General features: G+C 46.4%; 1 protein-coding gene across 2 annotated transcripts in view; it reads right to left on the minus strand.

Moving 5' to 3' along the window:
- Positions 1–22525, minus strand: part of RFWD3 (ring finger and WD repeat domain 3) — a 173294-nt gene that overhangs the window by 84222 nt on the left and 66547 nt on the right. For both annotated transcript variants that reach the window (XM_029608897.1, XM_029608898.1), the window contains 2 exons: positions 19202–19293; positions 18717–18831 (listed from right to left, as the gene is read on the minus strand). In XM_029608897.1, the coding sequence (XP_029464757.1) occupies positions 18717–18831; positions 19202–19293 (207 nt within the window). The remainder of the gene's footprint in view (positions 1–18716; positions 18832–19201; positions 19294–22525) is intronic.

Consider the following 22525-nt stretch of genomic DNA (forward strand, 5'->3'; position numbering starts at 1 on the left):
GCCTGGATTGGCCACTGCTGGACTTGATGGACCCTTGGTCTAACCCAGTATGGCATGTTCTTATCCAATCTGCCCAGCAAGCTTATGGTAGTATCTGTCACGCCACACAATTCACCCCAATATACTTATCAGCTTCCCAGACTATTAAGCCAGGGGCCATGTTGGTTGCTGTTTGAGTCCAATTCCCAGTCTCCTCTTGCCATTGAAGCAGAGAGCAATGATGGAGTTGAATCAACAGTATGAAGGCTTATTGGTTAAAGGTAGTAACCGCCACTGTGCAAATCTTAGTATCATCCGCAAATAGACAAACTTTACCTTCTATCTCTTCCGCAATGTCGCTCACAAAGATATTGAACAGGACCGGTCCCAACACCCATCCTTGTGGCATTCCGCTTAACACCGTTCTCTCTTCAGAGTAGGTTCCATTCACCATCACACGCTGTCTTCTATCCAACCAGCTTCCAATCCACACCACCACCTTGGCACTCACTCCTAAGATGAAGCCACAATGTTGCTGAATCTGCAACTACCACAGACCATGGTATGGTGCAGGCTACACATGCCGCAATGGCTGGAGCACAAAATGTGCCCAGCCTGCCCTGACATGCCTCTCCTCCCCTCAAAAAAAAATCTACTCATCACACAGCAAAGGGCATCAGATGTCTATGCAGGCCTGAGATGACCTGCTACAATGAGCATGATCAACCCCTGTGCTTTTTTTTTTTTTTTTAAACTATTAGCAGGTCGTAGGACCCACTAAGGAAAAGCAGAGAATGATGCAGGGGCAGAACCTGTCGTTAGTCCACGGTACTGCTGAAGCTACCTTCGAAGTCACTCAACTGGGCTAGGATCAGACCCCCAGGTTTGTCGCCCCAGAATCTCAGCAGTTTTCTTTTTTTGTAATTTAAAGTTTGAGGACACAACAGAATACACTGAACGAATGATATCAACATCAGATATTAACAGAATACAAGCCTTGTCATAAATCTGACATAGATCATGAATAACCCATGAAGAAACAATGAAGGTACAGGCTAAGTAACATACTGTACATTACAGCAATATGAAAACGTAATATTCAAATTGGGTACAATAAAGACCCTATTATCAAGACTAGGTGTTGTGTCAATCTTTTTCCCTTGGACCCCCCTGGTCCCTCCCTCCCTATTCCCGCTCTTTAAATAGTCAAGAGGTGGTAGAAGGTGCATCACATCTCTACCCAGAGGATGGTTGAAATTAATTGGAGGCTTCGGTTGATTGCCCCTGTGGTGCCTCCTCTCTCTGTTCCCTAGTCCATAAGCAATAATTCTGCCAAGTCTTCTGGAACCGCCCAGTAGTTTTCCTGTTATGTGCTGTGATTTCCGCTAAAATGTATAGTTTCTCAAGTTTGTGTTGTACTTCAACAATTGTAGGTGTTTGGGGAGTTTTCCATTTCCTGGCGATTTCAGTTATGGTGGCCGTGAAAACACAATTGACTAATCTACTTTCATGCTCCCTATTTGGTAAAAGAGAAATACCCAGTAAGGCATGATGAGGATGAATCACCACATTGGCCTTAAGTATCTGACTGAGCCATACCTCTATAGCTTTCCACAGTAGCCGAATCTGTGTGCATTCCCACCACATATAAATATAACTGCTCACCACTGAACAACCTCTCCAGCATTGATCTGAGATGGCAGGTATCATTCTATGGAGACTTAATGGGCAATAGTGCTATCAAAATAGCAACTTCAAAGAATTTTCAATCAAAGAGGCCACAATAAGCCCTTTTCCCAGCTGTTTGAAAATCCCTTCCCATTCCCTCTGTGAGAAGACTTTATGGAGGTTGCTTTCCCAAGCTTGCATGTGTGTGGTCTTTGTGAATGACTCCTGACCTATCAGGGTATAAAGAAGCGATAACAGTTTAGTGGCGTGGTCAGCTTTCCGGCACAAAATTTCAAAATCAGACCTTCCTTGTAAATGACCTCCGATCATAGAGGTGAGTGCAAAATGATGTAATTTGAGGTAGGGATAAAAATCGGTATCTGGCACGTCGTATTTCAACTTCAGGTCCTGAAGGGTGACCAAGCTCTTTGCACCCCAAACATGTTCCCAGTTACATATCCTCCTTGCTTTCCATACCTCGAATGCTGGGTTCCCATAACCCGGTGTAAAAGCACAATTCGCATAGAGGTAAGTACTATTATGATATTCCCGTGTACCTAACAATAAGTGACTCTTGCGAGCCCAAAGATCTAGAGGTAATACCATAGTAGGTGGAAGCAATTCCAGAGGTTGTATGCTCCAGGTTTTCCTGGGTTGCCATATTATACTAGAAAGTGGGACGTCTCCTATCAATTGTTGACTGAATTGGACCCAGGGTTTAGGATTATGCTGTCTATGCCAACCGACTAACATTTTAAATTGTGCTGCCATATAGTATCTTTCGAGGTTAGGTACACAAACCTCCTTGAGATTGGGATTTATACATAATATGACGTGCTATCCTAGGTCTTTTGTCCCCCCAAATGTAGGTTGTTAATCTCCTTTGCCATTTAGCTATCTGTCTGTTGTCTTGAGATTGCTATCGGCAAGGTTTGGAATAAATATAACAATTTGGGTAGTACTGTCATTTTGACAGCGGCAATCCTGTCAAGCCAAGATATTCGATATCTATTCCATTCCTCAAAGTCCTGGCGAATCTTAGACCATAAAGGGTTGAAATTCAATTGAAACAGGTCTTGAGTGGCGCTGAGGTATACTCCCAGATATTTTAGTGTATGTGCCCATTTAAATTGGAATTGAGTTCTGAATTGAGATTCCAAACTGGAGGTAACATTTATGTTTTCTGACTTTTCCCAATTTATCCAGAATCTGGAAACCTTACTAAAGTCCTCTAGTGCAGTAGTCAGGATGGACAGGGATGTCTCCGGTTCAGTTAGCATTATCAAAGTGTCATCTGCAAATAGCGACAATTTTGATGAGAACTGTCCCACCTCTATACCCCTAATGCCTGGATTATTCCTGATGTGAATTGCAAAAGGGTTCTAAAAATAATGCAAATAAGAGTGGCGATAGGGGGCAACCCTGCCGGGTACCTCGTTTTACTGAGGAGGTAGGTAAATATCCGCCATTTATCTTTATACATGCCGAGGGGGAATTATAGAGTTGCCGCATCCATTGACGGAAGTGATCCCCAAATTTCATCTTCTGCAACAGTGCAAAGAGATATGGCCAATGCACCATATCAAAGGCTTTCTCGGCGTCAACTGAAAGAGTCAGAGTAGGAATGCTATGCTTAGTCACCCTCCACACCATGTCCAGGATTTTGTGGACATTGTCACTCGCCTGTCATCCCGGGATAAACCCGGCTTGATCCAGATGTATGATTTGGGCTATGAAGCTGTTCAGGCGTGTCGCTAAAATTTGCTAGCAATTTTAAATCAATATTTATTAAAGAAATCAGTCTATACGAACCGCATAGGGTTGGATCTCTGCCCAGCTTAGCTATGACCGTAATGCCGGCCGTATTAGCAAGGGGAGATAGCGAGACCCCTTCTCTCAATGCCCTATAATATTCTGCCAGTAAGGGGGCTAATTGCATGGTGAAAATTTGATAAAATCTACTGGTGTAGCCATCCAACCCCGGTGATTTCCCAGGCTTTAAGGATTTTATTGCTGTTAGTATTTCACCCTCATATATCTTTATCTATGTTTAAACAATTTTATTGGATTTTCAACAAATACAAGAACAAATACAATAACAAAGGGGGAGGGGGAGGTCTGATCCCTCCCCCACACAAGAAACCCAACTCAATAGCAACAGTACCCCCCCCTCCCCCCCCCCTACCCTTAGAGTCCAATACTAGTGGAATAGACGAATGGTGCCAGGCAGTGTAGACTGGGGCACCAGGCGAGGCCTTCAGAAGGTCTATGGCCGCACTCACTCATTGAGCACAAGGCTACGCGCCCGGGGGGATAGCCGTTGAATATACGGATTCCAGATACTGAAAAACCGCTGTCGTCGTCTCGGAGAACCCCGAGCCGCCATACTCTCCATAGTCAGCATCGCATGCAGTTGATTCCTCCAGGCCCAGAAGGATGGGGGGTCCGTGGATCTCCAGACCTGCAAGATAATTTTTTTCCCTACCAGGCTGGCTTTCTGTAACAGCAGTCGCGCTCCAGGATCTCGAACTCTGATAGGGGAAATGCAACCAAATAAAAACCACATGGGGGAAACCGGCAATACAACATCCAGCAAGTCTGCCAAAAAGTCCGCTATCTTGTGCCAAAAACGCCGAATCACTGGGCACGTCCAAAAAACGTGGGACAGAGTACCCACCGTCCCAGGACAGCGGGAGCATACCGGCGATGTGGCAATTTTCAAATGGTACGCCCCTTGGGGAGAAACGTAGGCCCTACTTAAAAATTTAAATTGCATTTCCCTGAAATACATATGAGTAGAGATCCTGGAGATGCGTCGAAAACAGATACGCAAAATAAGATTCGTAACACAAAAGTCTCCGTCTTTGTTCCAACGAGCCACCAGGGAAGAGCAGACATCTACCATGGACCTTTGCTGCAAAGTCTTATAATAACCAGAGAGGGATGGGACCGTGGGTCTCTCAAAATGAAATATACCATCTAGAGTAAGAAACAGCTGATGGTCTTTAGTTGTCGCCGGCAGGGCATTCACATAGTGGCGGGCTTGTAAATATGGGAAAGTATGGATAGGTCCCAGATTGTACATCTCCCGAAAGGCCGAGAACTGCATAAAGACCCCCTCCCGAGTCCACAAGTGTCCCAAATGGGTGATTCCCCTTGACTCCCATAGCCGAAACATCGCAGACTGAGATCCCGAAGGAAACTCAACATTCCCCTTAAACGGTAAGAAATAAGCACACATCGGAGGAATCAATAGGAGCTTTGTGAGACGCAACCAAGTCAAACGAAGTGGCCGAGTAAGAGCCGCCTGGGACAAAACTACAGGAAGATGACTGGATCCGGCCTGCAACACATAAGACGGGGCCAGTGGATATAGAAGGGCTTGGTCCGTAGACCCTGGAGTATAATGGGAAGTCCCCATTAGCCAATTACGCAAGAGCCGCAGATTGCAGGCATGCCTAGCCCCCCCATTCCCCAAGTGTTCTGCAGCCATTTTAAGGGGAGTCTAGACCTCCCACCTCTCCACAGAAACTTACGTAGGGCGCTCTCCAGAAGCGCTAGGTCCCTTTTCCGCAGGAGCAAGGGCAGATTCTGGAAAAGATATAACCATTTCGGTAATATGGTCATCTTAAAAAGAGCCACCCGCCCCGTGATCGATATTGGCAAAGATCCCCACATGGCCAACGAGTCTTTGGTCTGCCGAAGCAAACGAGGTATATTGGCTTGGTAGACCCTGTCTGGGTCCCCGGGAAGGGAAACCCCCAAATACCGAAGGTGATCCCCCGCCCACTGTAAGGGGAAAGGGTCCGTCCAGGTCTCCCGCAAGGCAGACGGATACGCCAAAACCAGCGACTTGGAGGTGTTGAGCCGCAGCCCAGAAAACTCCCCAAAAGCCTTAAGCACTTGAAATAAGAGGGGCAACGACGAATGAGGCTTAGTAATGAAAAGGAGGAGATCATCCGCGAAGGCAACCTGTTTAAAGATGTCCTCGCCCATACAAATGCCTCGGATTCCGGGAGACTCATTAATCATAAGCAACAAAGGTTCTAATTGTAAAAGAAATAAGAGGGGAGAAAGGGGACACCCCTGACGAGTGCCTCGACCTACCGGAAATGCTTCCGACTGCGCCCTGTTAGCCACTATACGCGCTCTTGGTTCCCTATAGAGGAGCTTAATAGCCTGCAAGAAAAAACCGCCAAACCCGATGAGCTGCAAAACATAAAATAAATACTCCCACTCCACTCTATCAAACGCTTTCTCCGCATCGAAGCTGATGGCCAAATATGGGAGGGACATCCACTGACTCATAGTCATAGCGGCTAGAATTTTCCGAATATTAGCGAGCGCATAGCGCTGACGGACAAACCTCACCTGGTGTTCGCCAATCAAAGCTGGCAAGAAAGCCGCCAATCTGTCCGCCAAGATTTTTGCCAATAACTTATGGTCATAATTAAGCAGGGATATTGGTCGATACGATTCTGGTAGCAGGGGATCCTTACCCGCCTTCGGAATCAAAATAATGTGAGCCAGATTGGTATGTTCAGGAAAAGAGCCCTTAGTCACAAGAGCAGCGAACATCAAAGCCAAAGGTTCGGACACCCGATCCACCATTAATTTAAAAAACTCCGCTGTGAATCCATCGGGGCCCGGGGCTTTAAAATTCTTAGACCGGGTAATGGCCAAGCGTACCTCCGCAGCTGAAATGGGGGCGTTCAGCGCGTCACACTGAACTGGGGTCAAATGGGGGAGGGACAGCGTCTCACAAAACTCCCGACAGGCCGCCTGGTTCCACCCCCTCAGACGAGTAGAGTGTAGTGTAGAAATCCCGAAAACAATTTAAGATAGAGGGCGTGTCTCGGACCACCTCCGATGGGGACTTGCGCAGCGCCGGGATGACTCTATTAGCCCCTGAGGATTTAATGAGATTAGACATCATCCTCCCGGCCTTATTACTGTATTGATACAACTTAAATCGGTAATATAAATAACTTTTCTTAGCCCTTTGATGCAAGAGAGAATTGAGAGCATGTTGTTTGGAAAGATAGGAGGCTCGCGCCTCCTCCGATCGAACCCGAATCAACTGAGCCCGAGCCTGACGTACCTGAGAGCTAAGCGTCAATATACGGTGATTAAGGCTCTTTCGATGATAAGAGACGTAGAAAATTATTTCGCCTCTCAGCACCGCTTTAGCCGTATCCCAAAATAGAATCGGCTGGGACTCGTGAATGGGGTTGTTGGCTGCAAAGTCTTTCCATTTCTCCAAAAGGAACTCCTTAAATTTCTCGTCTTGCGCTAAGAAATAAGGGTAACGCCAAATTTTAGAGGAGCCAGTAGGGACCAAAAACCCCATATCCACCACACCGGGGCGTGATCCGAGACCACTATATTCTCAATGCCCGCGTCAATGACCCGATGGAAGGCGTGAGTGCTCAGTAGAAAATAGTCAATCCTAGAGAAAGAAGTGTGGGCTCTCGACAGATGTGTGAAGTCACAGTCAGTAGGGTGCAGGATCCTCCAAACGTCCAACAGGTGTAATTGGGACTCCAGCATCGCCGGACCTTTACCCATACCCGTGTCCCACCTACGGCGCTGAGACGCGTCTAGCTGAGGATCCCTGATGGTATTAAAATCCCCCCCCACTATTAAGGTATCAGACAAATATGGAATTAAATGAGCGTACAAACTTCTGTAAAAGCTGTGGTCGTAAGTGTTTGGAGCGTAGACGTTACAAAGCACCACCTGATGATTGAAAAGCTCTGCTATCAATATTAAGTACCGCCCCTGGGGGTCTTTTATTTCCTTCCGGATAGTAATGGGGAGCTGTTTGTGTAAAAGAATTGCCACGCCCGCCGATTTAGTGGAGGCGGAGGCGTATCTGACATCCCCCACCCATGTGCGCTTAAGTTTCAAATGTTCCAAGTCGGTAAGGTGGGTCTCTTGCAAGAAAGCCACCGCTGTCAGTGTTTTCTTCAATAGAGAAAGTACTTTAGTACGTTTAATAGGGGAGTGCAGACCACACACGTTCCAAGAAACAAATCTGGTTGAATTACTCATACCAAGTCACACTAAAAACTATGTCACCCCGTTCCAACCAAAAAATGCTAGCAGGGGCCCTCCCAGCCGAGACCCTTACTATCGCCCCCCAGCGCCCAAGCCATCCAAATGGCACACTATAATCCCACCTAAAACCTGACCCCTCCAGCCGTCCACTCCCACCTAGTACGTGAATCACTCCCCTCCCCCCCCCCCCACTGCTCCCCAGCCTCCCCCCACTCCCTCCCACCCCCCCCCCCCCCCCGCCCTCCACCCCCTAACAACCCCCCTCTCCCTTCCTTTAGATATACCTCCTACCAAGGAGGACATGAGGATCACGAAGAGATGAGTCCGGGATCCCACTCTTATGTTAAGTATAAACTATAAAAACAAACCGAACATACATCATAAAGTACAAACCAGGAAACATAACAGGCCTGTGTTTCAAACCAAACCTCCCCCATCCCATCAATACAGGAGAAACATTAGGAGCAGTATGGGGCTTCCAAGAAGCCTGAACTCCAGGCAAAGGGCACGTAAACAATCCAGAGCGCTCTGCCTGTAGAAAAAACTACCAACAATGGTATTAAAGCCAAAAAAAAGTCTCCTCGCCGCTGTTGCAGGCATCTAATAGCAACCCAAAAAAAAAGGGTTGGGGCGATGAGAACGGGATCTGAAAGTCTGGCCCCAAATAAGAGTCCCGACACTCGACAGAGGAAATGCTGTGAACCGTTCAGGAGTTCCCAGGGGCCTAAACGCCAGGCGACGGGCCCCAGTACCAACCCGAACACTGTGCCTGCAGAGAAAAAAAAAACACTACCAACAATGGTAATAAAGCCAAAAAAAAAAACCAGTCCCCATTGCCTGTGTCACAGTCACTGGATACCAACCCTAAAAAAAAGAAAAAAAACCCCCAAAAACCATGGGACCGGGATCGGAAAGCCTGGCCCAAAAGAGAGGCCCAGCACTCTAACCAACAGTGTTCAGAGGGACTGAAGGCAGAGCTAGTCATTTACCACCAAAGGCCCGTCCCTTGGCCAAACCCGGTGATTCGAGAGTCGGTACCAGAAAAACATATCCAGCGCTGGTCAGACACTCAAAAAAAACCACGCGCCAGCCGTGCGGGCAGTTATTTGTTCAAAGCGTCCAAAAAAGCCTGAGCCCTCTCCGGGGTTTCAAAAAGATGAGCTTGCTCGTTGTGCCAAATCTTCAGGCGGGCAGGAAACATCAGCGAGAATTTTATCCCCTTGTGATGCAGTGTAGTACAGATGGGTGTGAAGCTGCGCCGGGCAGAGGACACAGACGCGGAAAAGTCCTGAAAGATCCGGATGGATTTTCCCTGGTACTGTAAGTCCCGTTTGGTACGTGAGGCTCTCCAAACTTCTGATTTGTGCGCTGAATTCAAAACTTTGGCGATCACCAACCTAGGCCTCCCGGAGCCCGCATTTCGTGGCCCAAGCCTATGAGCCCGTTCAATAACAAGGGATCCCTGCAGATGAGGGAGCGCCAGCGCTTCCGGTAACCACTCCGATAAGCACCCGACACAGGGACCCCTCCTCGATATCTTCCGAGAACCCCAAAAAACGGAGGTTATCCCTTCGCGCTCGATTCTCGAGGTCCTCCACCTTGGATTGAAGAGCCTGAATATTTTTGTCCCGGGCGGCCATGTGGACAGTGCATGCAGCCGCGCCATCTTCGAGCCCCGAGATGCGCGTTTCCGCTTGCTCCAGCCGGGGTTGAAGGGCCGATAATTGATCCCGCACCTCCCCCATTTGCGACGTGAGCTGCGACCAACGCTCGTCAAGAGCTTCGTGGATCGCCTCTTTGATATCGGCTATGGTCACCGCCGGGGGGGGGAAGGAGGAAGCTCACCATCGGTGACGGCCGCCATCTTAGATTCCGGCGCGCGCGATCTCTCTATCTTTTTTTCCGTTCTTCGCGGACATAACCACCCCCGCCTTTTGCAGGGATCTGGTGCCCAGCATATATTCAGTCCCCCAGGACCTTTCAAAACGAAGAAGCACTATGTTCGCGCTAGGATGTGCCACGATGGGCAGAGTGGGACCCGGAGCCAGAAAGAGCATGTCTCACCGGCTCAGCTCATCACGTGATCTCCATATATCTTTATCTAAAAGGGTTTGTTGGAGGCCGGTCAGTTCTGGTAAATGTGAAGTCTCTAAATATTTATCTATCTCCTCTGATCTGACAGTCGCGTCTATAGAATACAGTTCTGAGTAAAACTGGTGAAATCTTTGGCGTATGAATTTGTTATCAGTCAGCATGATGCCACCCTAATTCTTTATCTTTACTATGGTGGATTGGGCCTGTCGCCGTTTTAAAGTATGGGCCAACAACTTTCCAGCTTTGTTGCCTCCTTCAAAATATTTTTGCTGCGTTATATCTAGTTGGTGTGCTATTGTTGCAGCATCTAAGGACGCTATTCAATTAAGTGTTTCCTGTAGTTGAGCGGTGATTGTGTGTGGACCGTTCCACAATCTTTAATTTAGTGAGCAGCTGGACCCGTTCACTGTCTCTGTTTCTTTAGATACGCAGCCCTGGCAATAAATTTTCCCCACAGTACCGCCTTTAGGTAATCCCAAACTACCACATGCTCAACTTCCCAAGTATAGTTCATATCTAGGTACGCTTTTATGTCTTCAATCACCTGAGCAGTGTAGGAAGCATCTTCAATTATGGTATCGTTAAGCCTCCAGAACCTGAGACCCCTATCATAATCCTGAATCTGTAATGTGAACCATATGGGAGCATTATTGGACCATAGGATAGGTTCAATATCAGTTGCAGTTACTCTTGGAATTAAACCTTTGCTGGACAGAAACATATCCAGGCGGGAGTAGCTCTCATGTGGTTGGGAAAAGAATGTATAGTTCCATGATCTAGGATATCTGGTCCACCATATGTCCATCATGACATGATTGGTCATTAGTTGTTTTAAGGCATCCCTAGCCAATTTGGGATCAGAACTATGTCCAGTGGAGTTATCCAGCCTCGGATTAAGAGTCAAATTAAAATCCCCTCCCATAACCAAGTATCCCTCTACCTTAGTCGCTAGAATTTGGTGTAATGAGTGATAAAATGTGTCTTTATGAGATGTAGGTCCGTATATATTAATCATAGTGAGGAGTTCCCCTCCCACTGATAATTTAACTATCAGATACCTCCCTTGAGGATTGGAATGGGTCTCTTTCAGCTCGAAATGGAAATCTTTGTGAATCAAGATTCCCACCCCTGCATATTTAGATGTCTGGAGCCCAGTACTGGTGCGGGAATTTATCTGATCTCATCAGTCCTTGGTAGCGTTTCCTTAAATGTATCTCTTGTAGAAACACCATGTCCACCCGCAATCTGTCTAATTCTTTGAATAGTAGTCGCCTCTTTCGCAGTGCATTAAGACCTTTCACATTTAAGGAAAGAAATGTAAAAGTCGCCATCCGTGTTTAACGTCCCCCCTTTTCCATACACATGCATAGCCCCACTAATGTCAGTCACCCATATCTCAATTGGAATAGCACCTCCCCCCAATGGGTGTCTCTTAACAAACCTAAGTTGCAAACAAGAATAAACACTGGTTATAAATCCTCCCAAGGCATCACCTTCCCCTGTATAAGCATTACCCCACCCCCATGACACAAAACGCCACTGCAACCCAGCAGTACTTTCTTCCCTTCCCATTCCCCGGAATATTTTCTCCATGTCCCAGATAGTTTCAGAGGACGTTAAAGGATACACTCCTATCCCCCACTGCCGGGCATTAATATCTACCAGACAATATTTGCTTTCAGACTGAAATTTAACAAACTCCGAGCCCCAAAATTATTGTTCAATGTTTATGAAACTAACTCAGTGATATAGTTCTCTAACCGCTGAGTATACAGCAACAGTCATCTTGAAATTATAGTAGTCACCACTGGACCCGTGGGCTCATGCTGGGTCAATGTCTCTCGCGTTTCCTTCAGGGTTTCTCTGCAACTGCCTCCTGCCTTTCATAGCACGTTGCCACCGTGGTTGAGTCAGATTCATGTTGCTCGAGACTCTGGTGTCATGCTGCGGTAGCTCGATGGACTTGCCAGCCTCTTCTAAGGTTTTAACACGGTGGGACACCCCCTGTATCGTGACTCCCAGGCCGCCCGGGAAAAGCCACCGGTAGCGTACATTAGCCACAGTCAGCTTGACAGTAATGCTGCAAAACTCTTGCCATTTCTTCTAGTCGTTGAAAGGTCTGCGAAAAGAGCTATATCATGACCTTCCCACTGCCAGACACGTTGTCTCCATGCAGCATTATATATTTTCTCCTTCTGGGTAAATGAATGGTAGCACACCACAATATCACGTGGCTTGTTTGCCAGTTTCGGCCCTAATGTTCTGTGGGCCCTGACTACTATGATAGAAGGCTCTGGTTGATCTGAAGTGGTCTCTCCTTCCCAGAGAAAGAAATCGGAAATTTTTTCTACCACAAGGACACAGTTTGAGAACTCCTCTGTTTCCGGCACACTGCACATGCGAATGTTGCACCGGCGACTACGGTTCTCTAAATCTTCAAGTTTGTCAGTGTCTGGCAGGTCAATTGCAAGTCCTCATGATCTTCTGCAACAGTGCAAAGAGATATGGCCAATGCACCATATCAAAGGCTTTCTCGGCTTCGCCTTGTGTGTCTAGGCAAATCTCAGCCTCGAATCTCCTGCCTATCTCCGCTGTTTCCTCCCGGAGCTTAGAGATTAAAGTGGAGACTTCAGCTTTATAATTTTTGAGGTCTTGCCTCAGTTCTCCAAACCAACCCCGCATCTCTGAGTGAGTGGGGTAGTTGCTGCTGCGCTCTGTCAGGTCTCCCCATATCTCTTCCGCTTCTTCTATCGTGTCCTCTGGTGCCATTTTGTGTCACACTTCCTCAGGCTCATCTCCACTCTTGGAGTACGAATACTTCCGCAAATCAGTCGATTTTCTCTTCACCAACATCTAACAGTGTGCTAGAATATCTTAGTCATCACTGGGCTCAGTTAGGGCTCTGTTGCTTGCAAAAGGCTTGTATTAAACCTGGCGGGTTTGGGGAGCGAAGGATTAAGCTATCATGAGGAGTGAATTCACTTCCTCCCTAATGAAGCTTTCAACTCAGAAGTTTTCTGCTATAAAATTTCTTCATCAGGCCCCAGATTCCAGAACAGAACAAGTATGGTATCCTATCATCCACTGGAGGCAGAGAATACCAGCAGACTGATGTCAGCACAGGGCGACACCAGCAAGCTTATTGTTCTCAGCCTCACATGCTGGTAGGAGAGTATAAACCACTTGTCTGGTCTAGTGGGATGATGAGGAATAAACAAACTGTTCCCTGTACGTACCCGGATCAGCCCAGACTGCTGGGTTATGCCTCCCTTCCAGCAGAGAAAAACTTGAAGGGTACCCCTGTAAGTAGGATGAGCCACCTGCAGCCCCTTTAGTATTTCTCTGTCTCCAGCAGATACAGACCATGACAACAGTTAAAATATATAATTTATAAACACATCAAATTCATAAACAAAAGCAGTAATACATCACCCAGCAACTAAAAATATACTACTATATTTATAAACAAACAAAAAAAGTTGGAGCATGCAGCTTTTAAATATCCAGTCAAAATAGAGCAAAGAGAGCTCCAATGTTAGAACTGCCAAGAATACTTAGAAAACATAGGCACCATCCAAAACTAAGACAGGGAAACATTTATTCTTTTCCATAAAAATTTTGCCACCTTTGTTTAGTCTACATTACTGTTTTTTTTTCCTTATTTGTAAACATGGTTTGCCTTCTCTGTGCTCTTGCTCTTCTCCATGCCTCAATCCATTTCACTCATTTCCTCTCTCCCTGTCCAGGTCTCCCTCACCTGCCGCTACATTCAAGCCACAGGTTAACCCAAGTAGCAGCTTTTCCCCCTCAGTCTTGGGCTAGCAGCACCTCAGGGTAGCCACTACTTCAACTTCTCTCATCAGCTCTAGCTTCTATCCTCGTTAGACATCAAAATGTAGGCATTCAGCATTTTTCTACCCCTGCCAATTATATTTAAAAAAAAAAAACAAAAACACACTATAGCCATAATACTCTCTTGGGGCAACCAGGAAGCACAAAGTAACAGTAGGAAATTGCTACGCCCCACCCTCAAAAAACAAACTGTGTTAAGCTTGAAACCAAAGAATTTGCACAAGAGGTGAAGAGAGAATGAGAAATGACAATAGCAGCTGGAGAGACTAATGAACATAGTTTTGGGGGGGTGAAGGGGGGGGGGCAATCACACACCATTGCTGCTCTGGATAAGTAGGCAAGTTTTTTTGGGATTTCACCAGTAGTTCTGCTTTGCTAAGTTACATATGATTAGGTAGGTTCGTAGCAGTTTACATTGGTTATCAGACCTTTATGACCCTAAAAGACCAGGTATCTTTGTATCAGCATAATGTACTACAGAATTACTGCCCAAATAGATTAAGATCCTCAGATAAGCCCCTTTTAGTGATTCCATCCAAACACGTGTCTCTTGAAGACAAGCTTCATAAGCGTGCATTTTCTGTAAGATGGTGGCCTTGCCAAACCTTTGAGGCATCTCTCTAGCCCCTTCAGCCAATGAGGTGTACCAGTGTTGCTGAAGCACGCTCTCTGGGGGAAGGGAAACAGCAGAGACTGCATATGAGAAAAAGCAGAGTTGCTTACCTGTAACAGGTGTTCTCAGAGGACAGCAGGATGTTAGTCCTCACACATGAGTGACATCGGATGGAGCCTGACCCAGAACTTTGATCTCAAAGAAACTAGAACTTTCAAACATGCCCTACTGGGCATGTGCAGCTGTAGTCATCAGCCCGCTCCCTAGGCAGAGTCCCTCAATCCCTGATATAGCTAATACATGGAGAAACCAACTCCCAGGGGAGGTGGGTGGATTTCGTGAGGATTAACATCCTGCTGTCCTGAGAGCACCTGTTACCGGTAAGCAACTCTGCTTTCTCCAAGGACAAACAGAATGGTAGTCCTCACACACAGGTGGATCCCAAGCTATAGACTGTTTAAGTAGGACAAAGCAGGAAACTGTACCTTGTTGAAAGCACCATCTCTCTCCCTTTTGCCTGTGAGGCAGCCGACCCACAAAGGGGTCTAAATGGGAAAAGAGTTGAGTTCTACAAAGAGAAAACCATAAAATAGACAAACAAGTGCCAACAAGAAACATACTCTGCATCACAGAAAACATTACAAGCAGGGTTTTGGATCAGTAAAACCCAACAAGAAATCCAGAACCTCCTGGATAGAGGAAAAAGTCTAGAGGTGTAAACAAGATATTCTTGGACGAAGATCAAACAGTTTTCTTTGGTGTTACAAGACAACTGAAAAACCAACTGGGGCTTGAGAACTCCCATGAAAAATTGTGGTCCACTGACATCCAAAGGACAGAAGCTCTCTGCAGAGGTGCACCCATGTTTGGCTAATAGGCAGAAGACCCAAGCAATGCTTGGAAGAATAATCAGGAACAACGAGGTCTGTGATAGACCCTACATGCCAAAGCAGCAGACATAGCTGACCAGCATCAAGAGTTTCAGGGGATGAAAGGCAATCCCTGAATGAGATTGCTAGCCCAAACCCCCCCTAGCAGGGAGATAAATTAGGCCTGAAGCTCACTCACACTACACCCTGCAAGGGCAGGGATATCCATCCTGTCTACAGGATAGTTCAGATGAACAGGAAGACACTTTGGCCAAACTAGTGAAGCAAGAAAAGCTAAAGGCATTATTGGCCAAGCTTGGCAAAAATATAGGGAAAAAGTGGTGTCTTTTTCCCTGCAGGTATATAGCAGAGTTGCTTACCTGTAACACGTGTTCTCTAAGGTCAGCAGGATGTTAGTCCTCATACATGGGTGACATCAGATCAAACCTGATATGTAAAACTTATGTTAAGCTTCTAGAATGTTGAAAAGGCACACTGAGCATGCCCAGCATACCCTGTACCATGCATCCTCACAGGGTCCCCTCTCCAATCTCCAAACATAGAATTACGATAAAAATAAAAAATAGGAGAAACCCAACTCTGCAGGATGGCAGGCGGGTTTCGTGAGGACTAACATCCTAGGACCACAGAACCTAGGTGCCAAGCCCATCCACATGAAATCTCCACCCAAGGGTAGATGCATCCGTGGTTAGCACAATTTGAGTAGGAAGACCCTGAAAGGAGATCCTCTGTTCCAGACTGGAAAGTACCCACCACCAGGACAACAAGTCCCTGAGAGATGGGGTAACTCGGATGCAATCCTGGAGGCTCTAAGTGGCTTGGTGCCACTGTGACCTCTGCACGCCAGCTCCTCTTCGAACGTTGCCAATGCCAACACCCACTGGGAGGATGGAGGAGCGGCCAGATCTTCCTCGGACCTGTGAGAGGGGATCGGCGACTGGTACCAGGAACGGTGGAGACTTTCGGACCCAGGGCATTGATGAAGGATGGGCACTCCACATCACAGGGCCGCTTTGGGAGCATCACAGTAAAAGCTGGTGTATCACTGGGGACCGGTGCAGATACTTTAGGCTTCCCTCGATGCTCAGCCCTGTCATTCCTTGTGTGCAGAGGTAGAAGATGATGTACCCGGAGTCCTCAGCCCGGAGGAGATTGACAACAGTCAGTCTTCAGTACCCCTAATCCACTGGCAACGGACTGTCCCGTCGATGGCATCCATTAGTGCGGCTCAGAGGTCCTTCGATGCTGCCAATGCCTCGGACTTCCTTGACCCAGAGAGCTGACCTATCTTGTCGAGTCGAAGCAGATGACCCCTTGGGGTCTTAAGCGGCAACCCCAGACATCATGCGATGTCCCCAGGCAGAGGATCCATGATAGACATGGTCCTCAGGCACTGAGGGCATTGGCAAAAAACAGTAGTAGCCATGAGGTGAAACAAAAGGGCCAAAAGTCAAAACTATGGCAGCGGGCACTGATGGCCGGTATGCACAGAGGCACAACCACCAGGAGGGGAATTTACTGCGAAAGGAAAACTTTCATGAAACGTTGAACACTGACTGGGGACACTAAGGAAAGGTATCAAAAGAGGGAGTCTGCGTTGAGAAAAAAAAATTGCGAAAAAACATGAAACACAAAAGTTTTAAACAAGGCAAAATGTTATGTTTTGAGCTCAAACAAACTGTGAGGCTCACAGCTCCATGGAAAAACAAGAGAGACTGGAGAGGGACCCCGCCTGGACACGTGGAATAGGGCATGCTCAGTGTGCCTAGTCAAAGTTCTGGAAACTTTGACATAAGTTTTCTGTATCAGGCTCCATCTGATGTCACCCATGTGCGAGGACTACCATCCTGCTTGTCCTCAGAGAAACTAAGATATACTACAAATTGCCTTAGCTCCTCCACTCCCCAAAATTCCAACTGGAATTTGGAAGGAGTGATCACAAGGAGGCAGACCACTGGGGTAAGCACAAGTCATTAGGTTGCACAACAACCCCAAGCGAATAACTCACTGCTGATTCCAGTAGGGAGTTATCCACAGAGATAGAGCCCTTAGCCTGCTTGGAACAACTGAAACCAAGAGCTAATTTCACAGGGAAGAAATACAGAAAAGAAATAAAACTACCGTAAAGGAAAGAAAACAGCTGCAGTTCTAGAAAAAAACATCACTTACAAAAACTGTGAAGAGACAGCAAAGCTTAATACTGCGAGACACATGGCTCCCGAAACCATATGGCTCTGCGGGAAAAAGACTGAGGGACTCTGCCTAGGAGGCAGGGTGATGACTATAGCCGCACATACTCAGTAGGGCATTTTTGAAAGTTCTAGATTCCTTTGAGATAAAAGTTCCATGCCGGGCTCCATCCAATGATGTCACCCATGTGTGAGGACTACCATCCTGCTTGTCCTAGGAGGATAATACAAAAAGGCATCTGAGAAAAGAAATTAGAGTAAAAAGCAAAACAAATACACACACACACATTACATATGATCTTTCTTAAGACTAAGTACAAATGTTACTATCACCAGGTGAGACAAACTCACCTGCCTCAAACAGGATTAAGTTTCCCTTAAAATGGCCCTCTACTGCCAGACATTGTCATATCGCTATCTAGATCTACAGATATTTTAAATACATACATACACACACTTAAACAGGGTAACATTCCATCTTCATTTTCCATCTGTTTTAATTTCTTTATTTATTTGTTGAGTTTTATATACTGTCATTCGGTAGAGCCATCATAATGGTTTACAAAAATATACATTTTTCTTAGCAGTTGTGTAACAGAAAAAGAAAACTAAGGCAGCCCCACATAGGGGCGGATTTTAAGAGCCCTGCTCGCGTAAATCCGCCCGGATTTACGCGAGCAGGGCCCTGCGCGCCGGTAAGCCTATTTTACATAGGCCTACCGGCGCGCGCAGACCCCGGGACTCGCGTACGTCCCGGGGTTTTCGGAGGGGGGCGTGTCGGGGGGCGGGCCCGGTCGTCGCGGCGTTTCGGGGGCGTGTCGGGAGCGTTTTGGGGGCGGGTACGGAGGCGTGGCTACGGCCCAGGGCGGTCCGGGGGCGTGGCCGCGCCCTCCGTACCCGCCCCCAGGTCGCGGCCCAGCGCGCAGGAGGTCCGCTGGCGCGCGGGGATTTACGTCTCCCTCCGGGAGGCGTAAATCCCCCGACAAAGGTAAGGGGGGGGGGTTTAGACAGGGCCGGGCGGGTGGGTTAGGTAGGGGAAGGGAGGGGAAGGTGAGGGGAGGGCAAAGGAAAGTTCCCTCCGAGGCCGCTCCGATTTCGGAGCGGCCTTGGAGGGAACGGGTTAGGCAGCGCGGCTCGGCGCGCGCCGGCTATATAAAATCGATAGCCTTGCGCGCGCCGATCCAGGGATTTTAGTGGATACGCGCGGCTCCGCGCGTATCTACTAAAATCCAGCGTACTTTTGCTTGAGTCTGATGCGCAAGCAAAAGTAGGCTGATCGCGCTTCTTTTAAAATCTACCCCATAGTCAACTGGAATGCTTTTAAGTTTACATTTTAAAATTCAGTGCATTAAAGTGAGCAGTCAACCTTACCTGCACTTGCTTATGGAAGTGATTGAATTTATCTGTCATGATCTGCAGCTGCAAACGGCATTGTGCAGATTCCAGCTCTGCTTTCCGGCGCATCATCTGTTCTTGCTCTAAGGAACTGCATAGTGAAACAGGAAAATCCAGTTCTAGAGCTCTTATGGTCACTGGAAATAGTCAAGCGTAATGTAGTAAAGTGAAATAATTTAGCTCAACCCTCACGTCTGTCATGCCTTGCTATTCTAGTAGAGACCCTTTCTCCTTTTCAAGCTTTGCCAAAGCACCTCAAAACCCAACCTAAATCACCTATTTCAGCAATAAACCCTCATAAAGAACTCTGCCAGAACACCTTAATTCCTATTATAGCACTGGGCAGGACTCAAACAGCCAGAGGGACACAGGGAAGGCATATAATGATATCAAAACTATACTCTGGAGCAGTTAAGGAATCACTGAAGTCTTTCTATACCATAGACTAAGATGGGCTGTACCTCTTCAGCTGTTCCTGCTCACTGGTGTCCAGTGCTTTAAGCGAACGAGCATACAAGACCACAATGTCTGATCGCTTTGCTTTCTTATTGCACTGAAAAAAATAAGAGATTACAGTAAAAGCCAATTTTATATATATATATATATATATATATATATATATATATATATATATATATATATATATATATATATAAAATTTATTTTTTTATTTAAATTGTCTCAAGCATAAAATCAGTTACAACAATATCATAAAATGACAAAGGCTACATCACAAACCCCACTAACATTTCCCAACAAACCCACCCCCACACTAAAGGAGGTTCAACCAAATAAAAAAACGAGATAAAGAGAGAGATCAATATTAATAAAAAAGGTACAGAGACCATATTGCCCCTACATATGAATGCAAAATAATAAGTAAATAAAAGCAAGTAAAACTGACTCAATGGTTTGGATTTTTGTCTAACACACCAAATCACATAAAGGGGCCATATTTTTTTCAAATTTAAACAGTTTATCTGCAGAGCTGAAATCTTAAGTCAAATGATAAATGTTATGCAAGCGAGTGAGAACTGCAGATCAAATAGATGCCAATTTACTCTTCCAAGATAGAGCAACCTCATATCTTACAGCCAAGAATATCTGCCAGAGTAATTTTTGTATCAATCCATCAGTAACAGGCACAGGTATGTTCAATAAAACATATTTAAGATTAAGAATAATATCTACAGTTACATCATGTATCCAGGAAACAATAAGCTTCCAATAATTTATTATTCCACACATCCACCATTTATAACAGAAGGATCCCAGTTTCTCACAGCCCCTCCAGTATCTATTATCCATCTGAGGATACATCCTGTGTAATCTCTCCAGCGTAGAGTACCATCTAAGTAATACTTTATAACCATTTTCTACCAGGGTAGCAGATTGAGCATTTACTCGTGTAAAGAAAGAAAAATCCCACTCAGTTTCCAAAAAAGTTGACCCAATAACCCTCTCCCAATCTTTAATATAAACTGGAGATTCTTGCAATTCAGAATTAAGCAAACCATACAGTTTTAAATTAATTCCCTTCAAAGCAATAGCTTTATCACAACAAATTTCAAAAAGGGATTTACCTAAAGATAATAAATCTCTAACAATTCCCATGGACATAAATGTCTTAATTGAGCATACGAAAGAAAATCATGGGCGTGTAATGGATAAATTACTTACCTGATAATTTCATTTTCCTTAATGTAGACAGATGGACTCAGGACCAATAGGTTATATGCTCCCCTGCTAGTAGATAGAGTGAGTCAGGTTTCAAAGCTGACGTCACTTTAGATACACCCCTGCAATGATGTCAGCCCTTCAGTATTCTTTTCAAAAGCAGTTGTGGACATGCTTTTGAAAAACTCGATTATAACAATTATAAACCGATAACCGTAACTGTACTCAACCAAACATAAGGGCTGAATCCCAGCAAGATCATAGATGCCCTGATCTAGGGATTGGGTGATGGCTTACCCGTAACCTCTTGGAATAGATATTCTCCTCATGGAAGATTCCTTGGCACAGTTCTTAGACAGCTGTGGGTGGGATGCTGAGTCCATCTGTCTACCCTAAGGAAAACAAAATGATCAGGTAAGTAATTTCTCCATTTTCTAGCGTGTAGCCAGATTGACTCAGGACCAATGGGATGCACAAAACCTACTCTCGATCAGGGCGGGAGGCTGCTTACGGTCTAGTTAGCACCACCCTTGTAAAGGCTGCATCCTCTCGGGCCCAAACATCCAGGCAATAGAACCTGGAGAAGGTGGCAAGGAAGACCATGTCTTAGCTTGGCAGATGTCGACGGGAGACAGTAGCTTAGCTTCCACCCAGGATACTGCCTGAGCTATAGTGGAATGAGCTTTATCTTGCTAAGGTAATTGCTTTCCTGTCTCTACATAAGCTCCCGTGACTACCTCCTTGATCTAGCAAGCTATAGCAGCCCGTGAAATTGGTTCAACTTGCCTCCTTCCACCATGAAGAACAAGGAAGCATTCAGTCTTGCAAACCGGTTCTCAAGAGTTCCAGATACTGCACCAAAAGCCTACTGAAGTTTAAGTGGCGGAGGAGGTGGTAGTCTTCTGTGACCTTGTGCCTATCTGGGGACGGTAATTAAATGGACTGATTCAAGTGAAACTCAGAGACTACCTTGGGCAAAAAGGATGGAGCAGTACAAAGTTGTAACGCTCCTGGAGTCATCCGGAGGAAAAGGTTCCCTACATGACAATGCCTGTAATTCAGAGATGCAACTAGCTGAGCATATCGCCATCAAGAACACCATTTTCAGCGTTAACAGGCGCAAGGGTAGACTGTGCAGCAGCCAAAAGGAAGGCCCTGCTAAGGAGTCCAACACTAGATTAAGATTCCCTAAAGGAATCGGCCACCATAGGGGTGGCCAGAGGTGTTTTACCCCTTTTAGAAAACAGGCCATATCTGGATGCGCTGATAAGCGGTTTCCGTTCACCACACCTCTGAAACAGGAGATAACTCCTTGAAGGTCCAGGTAATGGCTAAGGGAGAACCTTTATTCAGGCCATCCTGTAAAAATTCCAGGACCAGCGGGAATTTGGTTATCCGAGGAGCAACCCCGCAGTCCTCGCAACAAGACCTCAAATATTCTCCAGATCCACACATACACTAAGGACGTCAAGAACTTCCCCGCACGGAGCAAGGTGGTAATTACTTGTTATGGTTTTGAGGTGTTGGAGTGGATTCTTGGGTACTGCAGAGATGGCCTCTCCTACGGGGAGAAGCCCCGTGAGGAACCACAGTACTAGGCTAGACTCTACACGCAGACACAGAGAATATGGATTTATTATACAGCTTGATGGCACTGCCCGGCAACAGGAAGTAGTGGAGATAACCCAGTGAAGCAGTCCAGGGATCCTCAGCAGAGGAGAGAGTCTTTCTCTTGAGTAGATGGTAGGCAGCGCGGCGTAGCAGGAACAGGTCCTGGATGTAGAGCGGAGCGCTGAAGCCAGACTGAAGGTTAGTACTCACTGAAGCTGAAGTTATAGGTCCAGTCAGGCAGAAGTTGATCAGTAACAGGCACCAGATTAGGGAGAGCAGGCCCTCGAGGAGCGAGTACCTGGGGTCCCAGGGTAGATACCTGAAATAGAGTAGATGGGCCCCCGAGGAGTGGGTACCCAGGTTAGAGAGAATACCCCGAAGGGCAGAGAGAGCTTCCTGCGGCAGAGCAGCTTAGACCGGAGCAGTCCAATCCTTGCTAACTCGGTTTGTTAGCAAATGAAGGGCAGGCTAAATACCAGGATGTGATGACATCACTC

This window comes from Rhinatrema bivittatum, chromosome 7 (assembly GCF_901001135.1).
Source record: "Rhinatrema bivittatum chromosome 7, aRhiBiv1.1, whole genome shotgun sequence".
NCBI lineage: Eukaryota > Metazoa > Chordata > Amphibia > Gymnophiona > Rhinatrematidae > Rhinatrema > Rhinatrema bivittatum.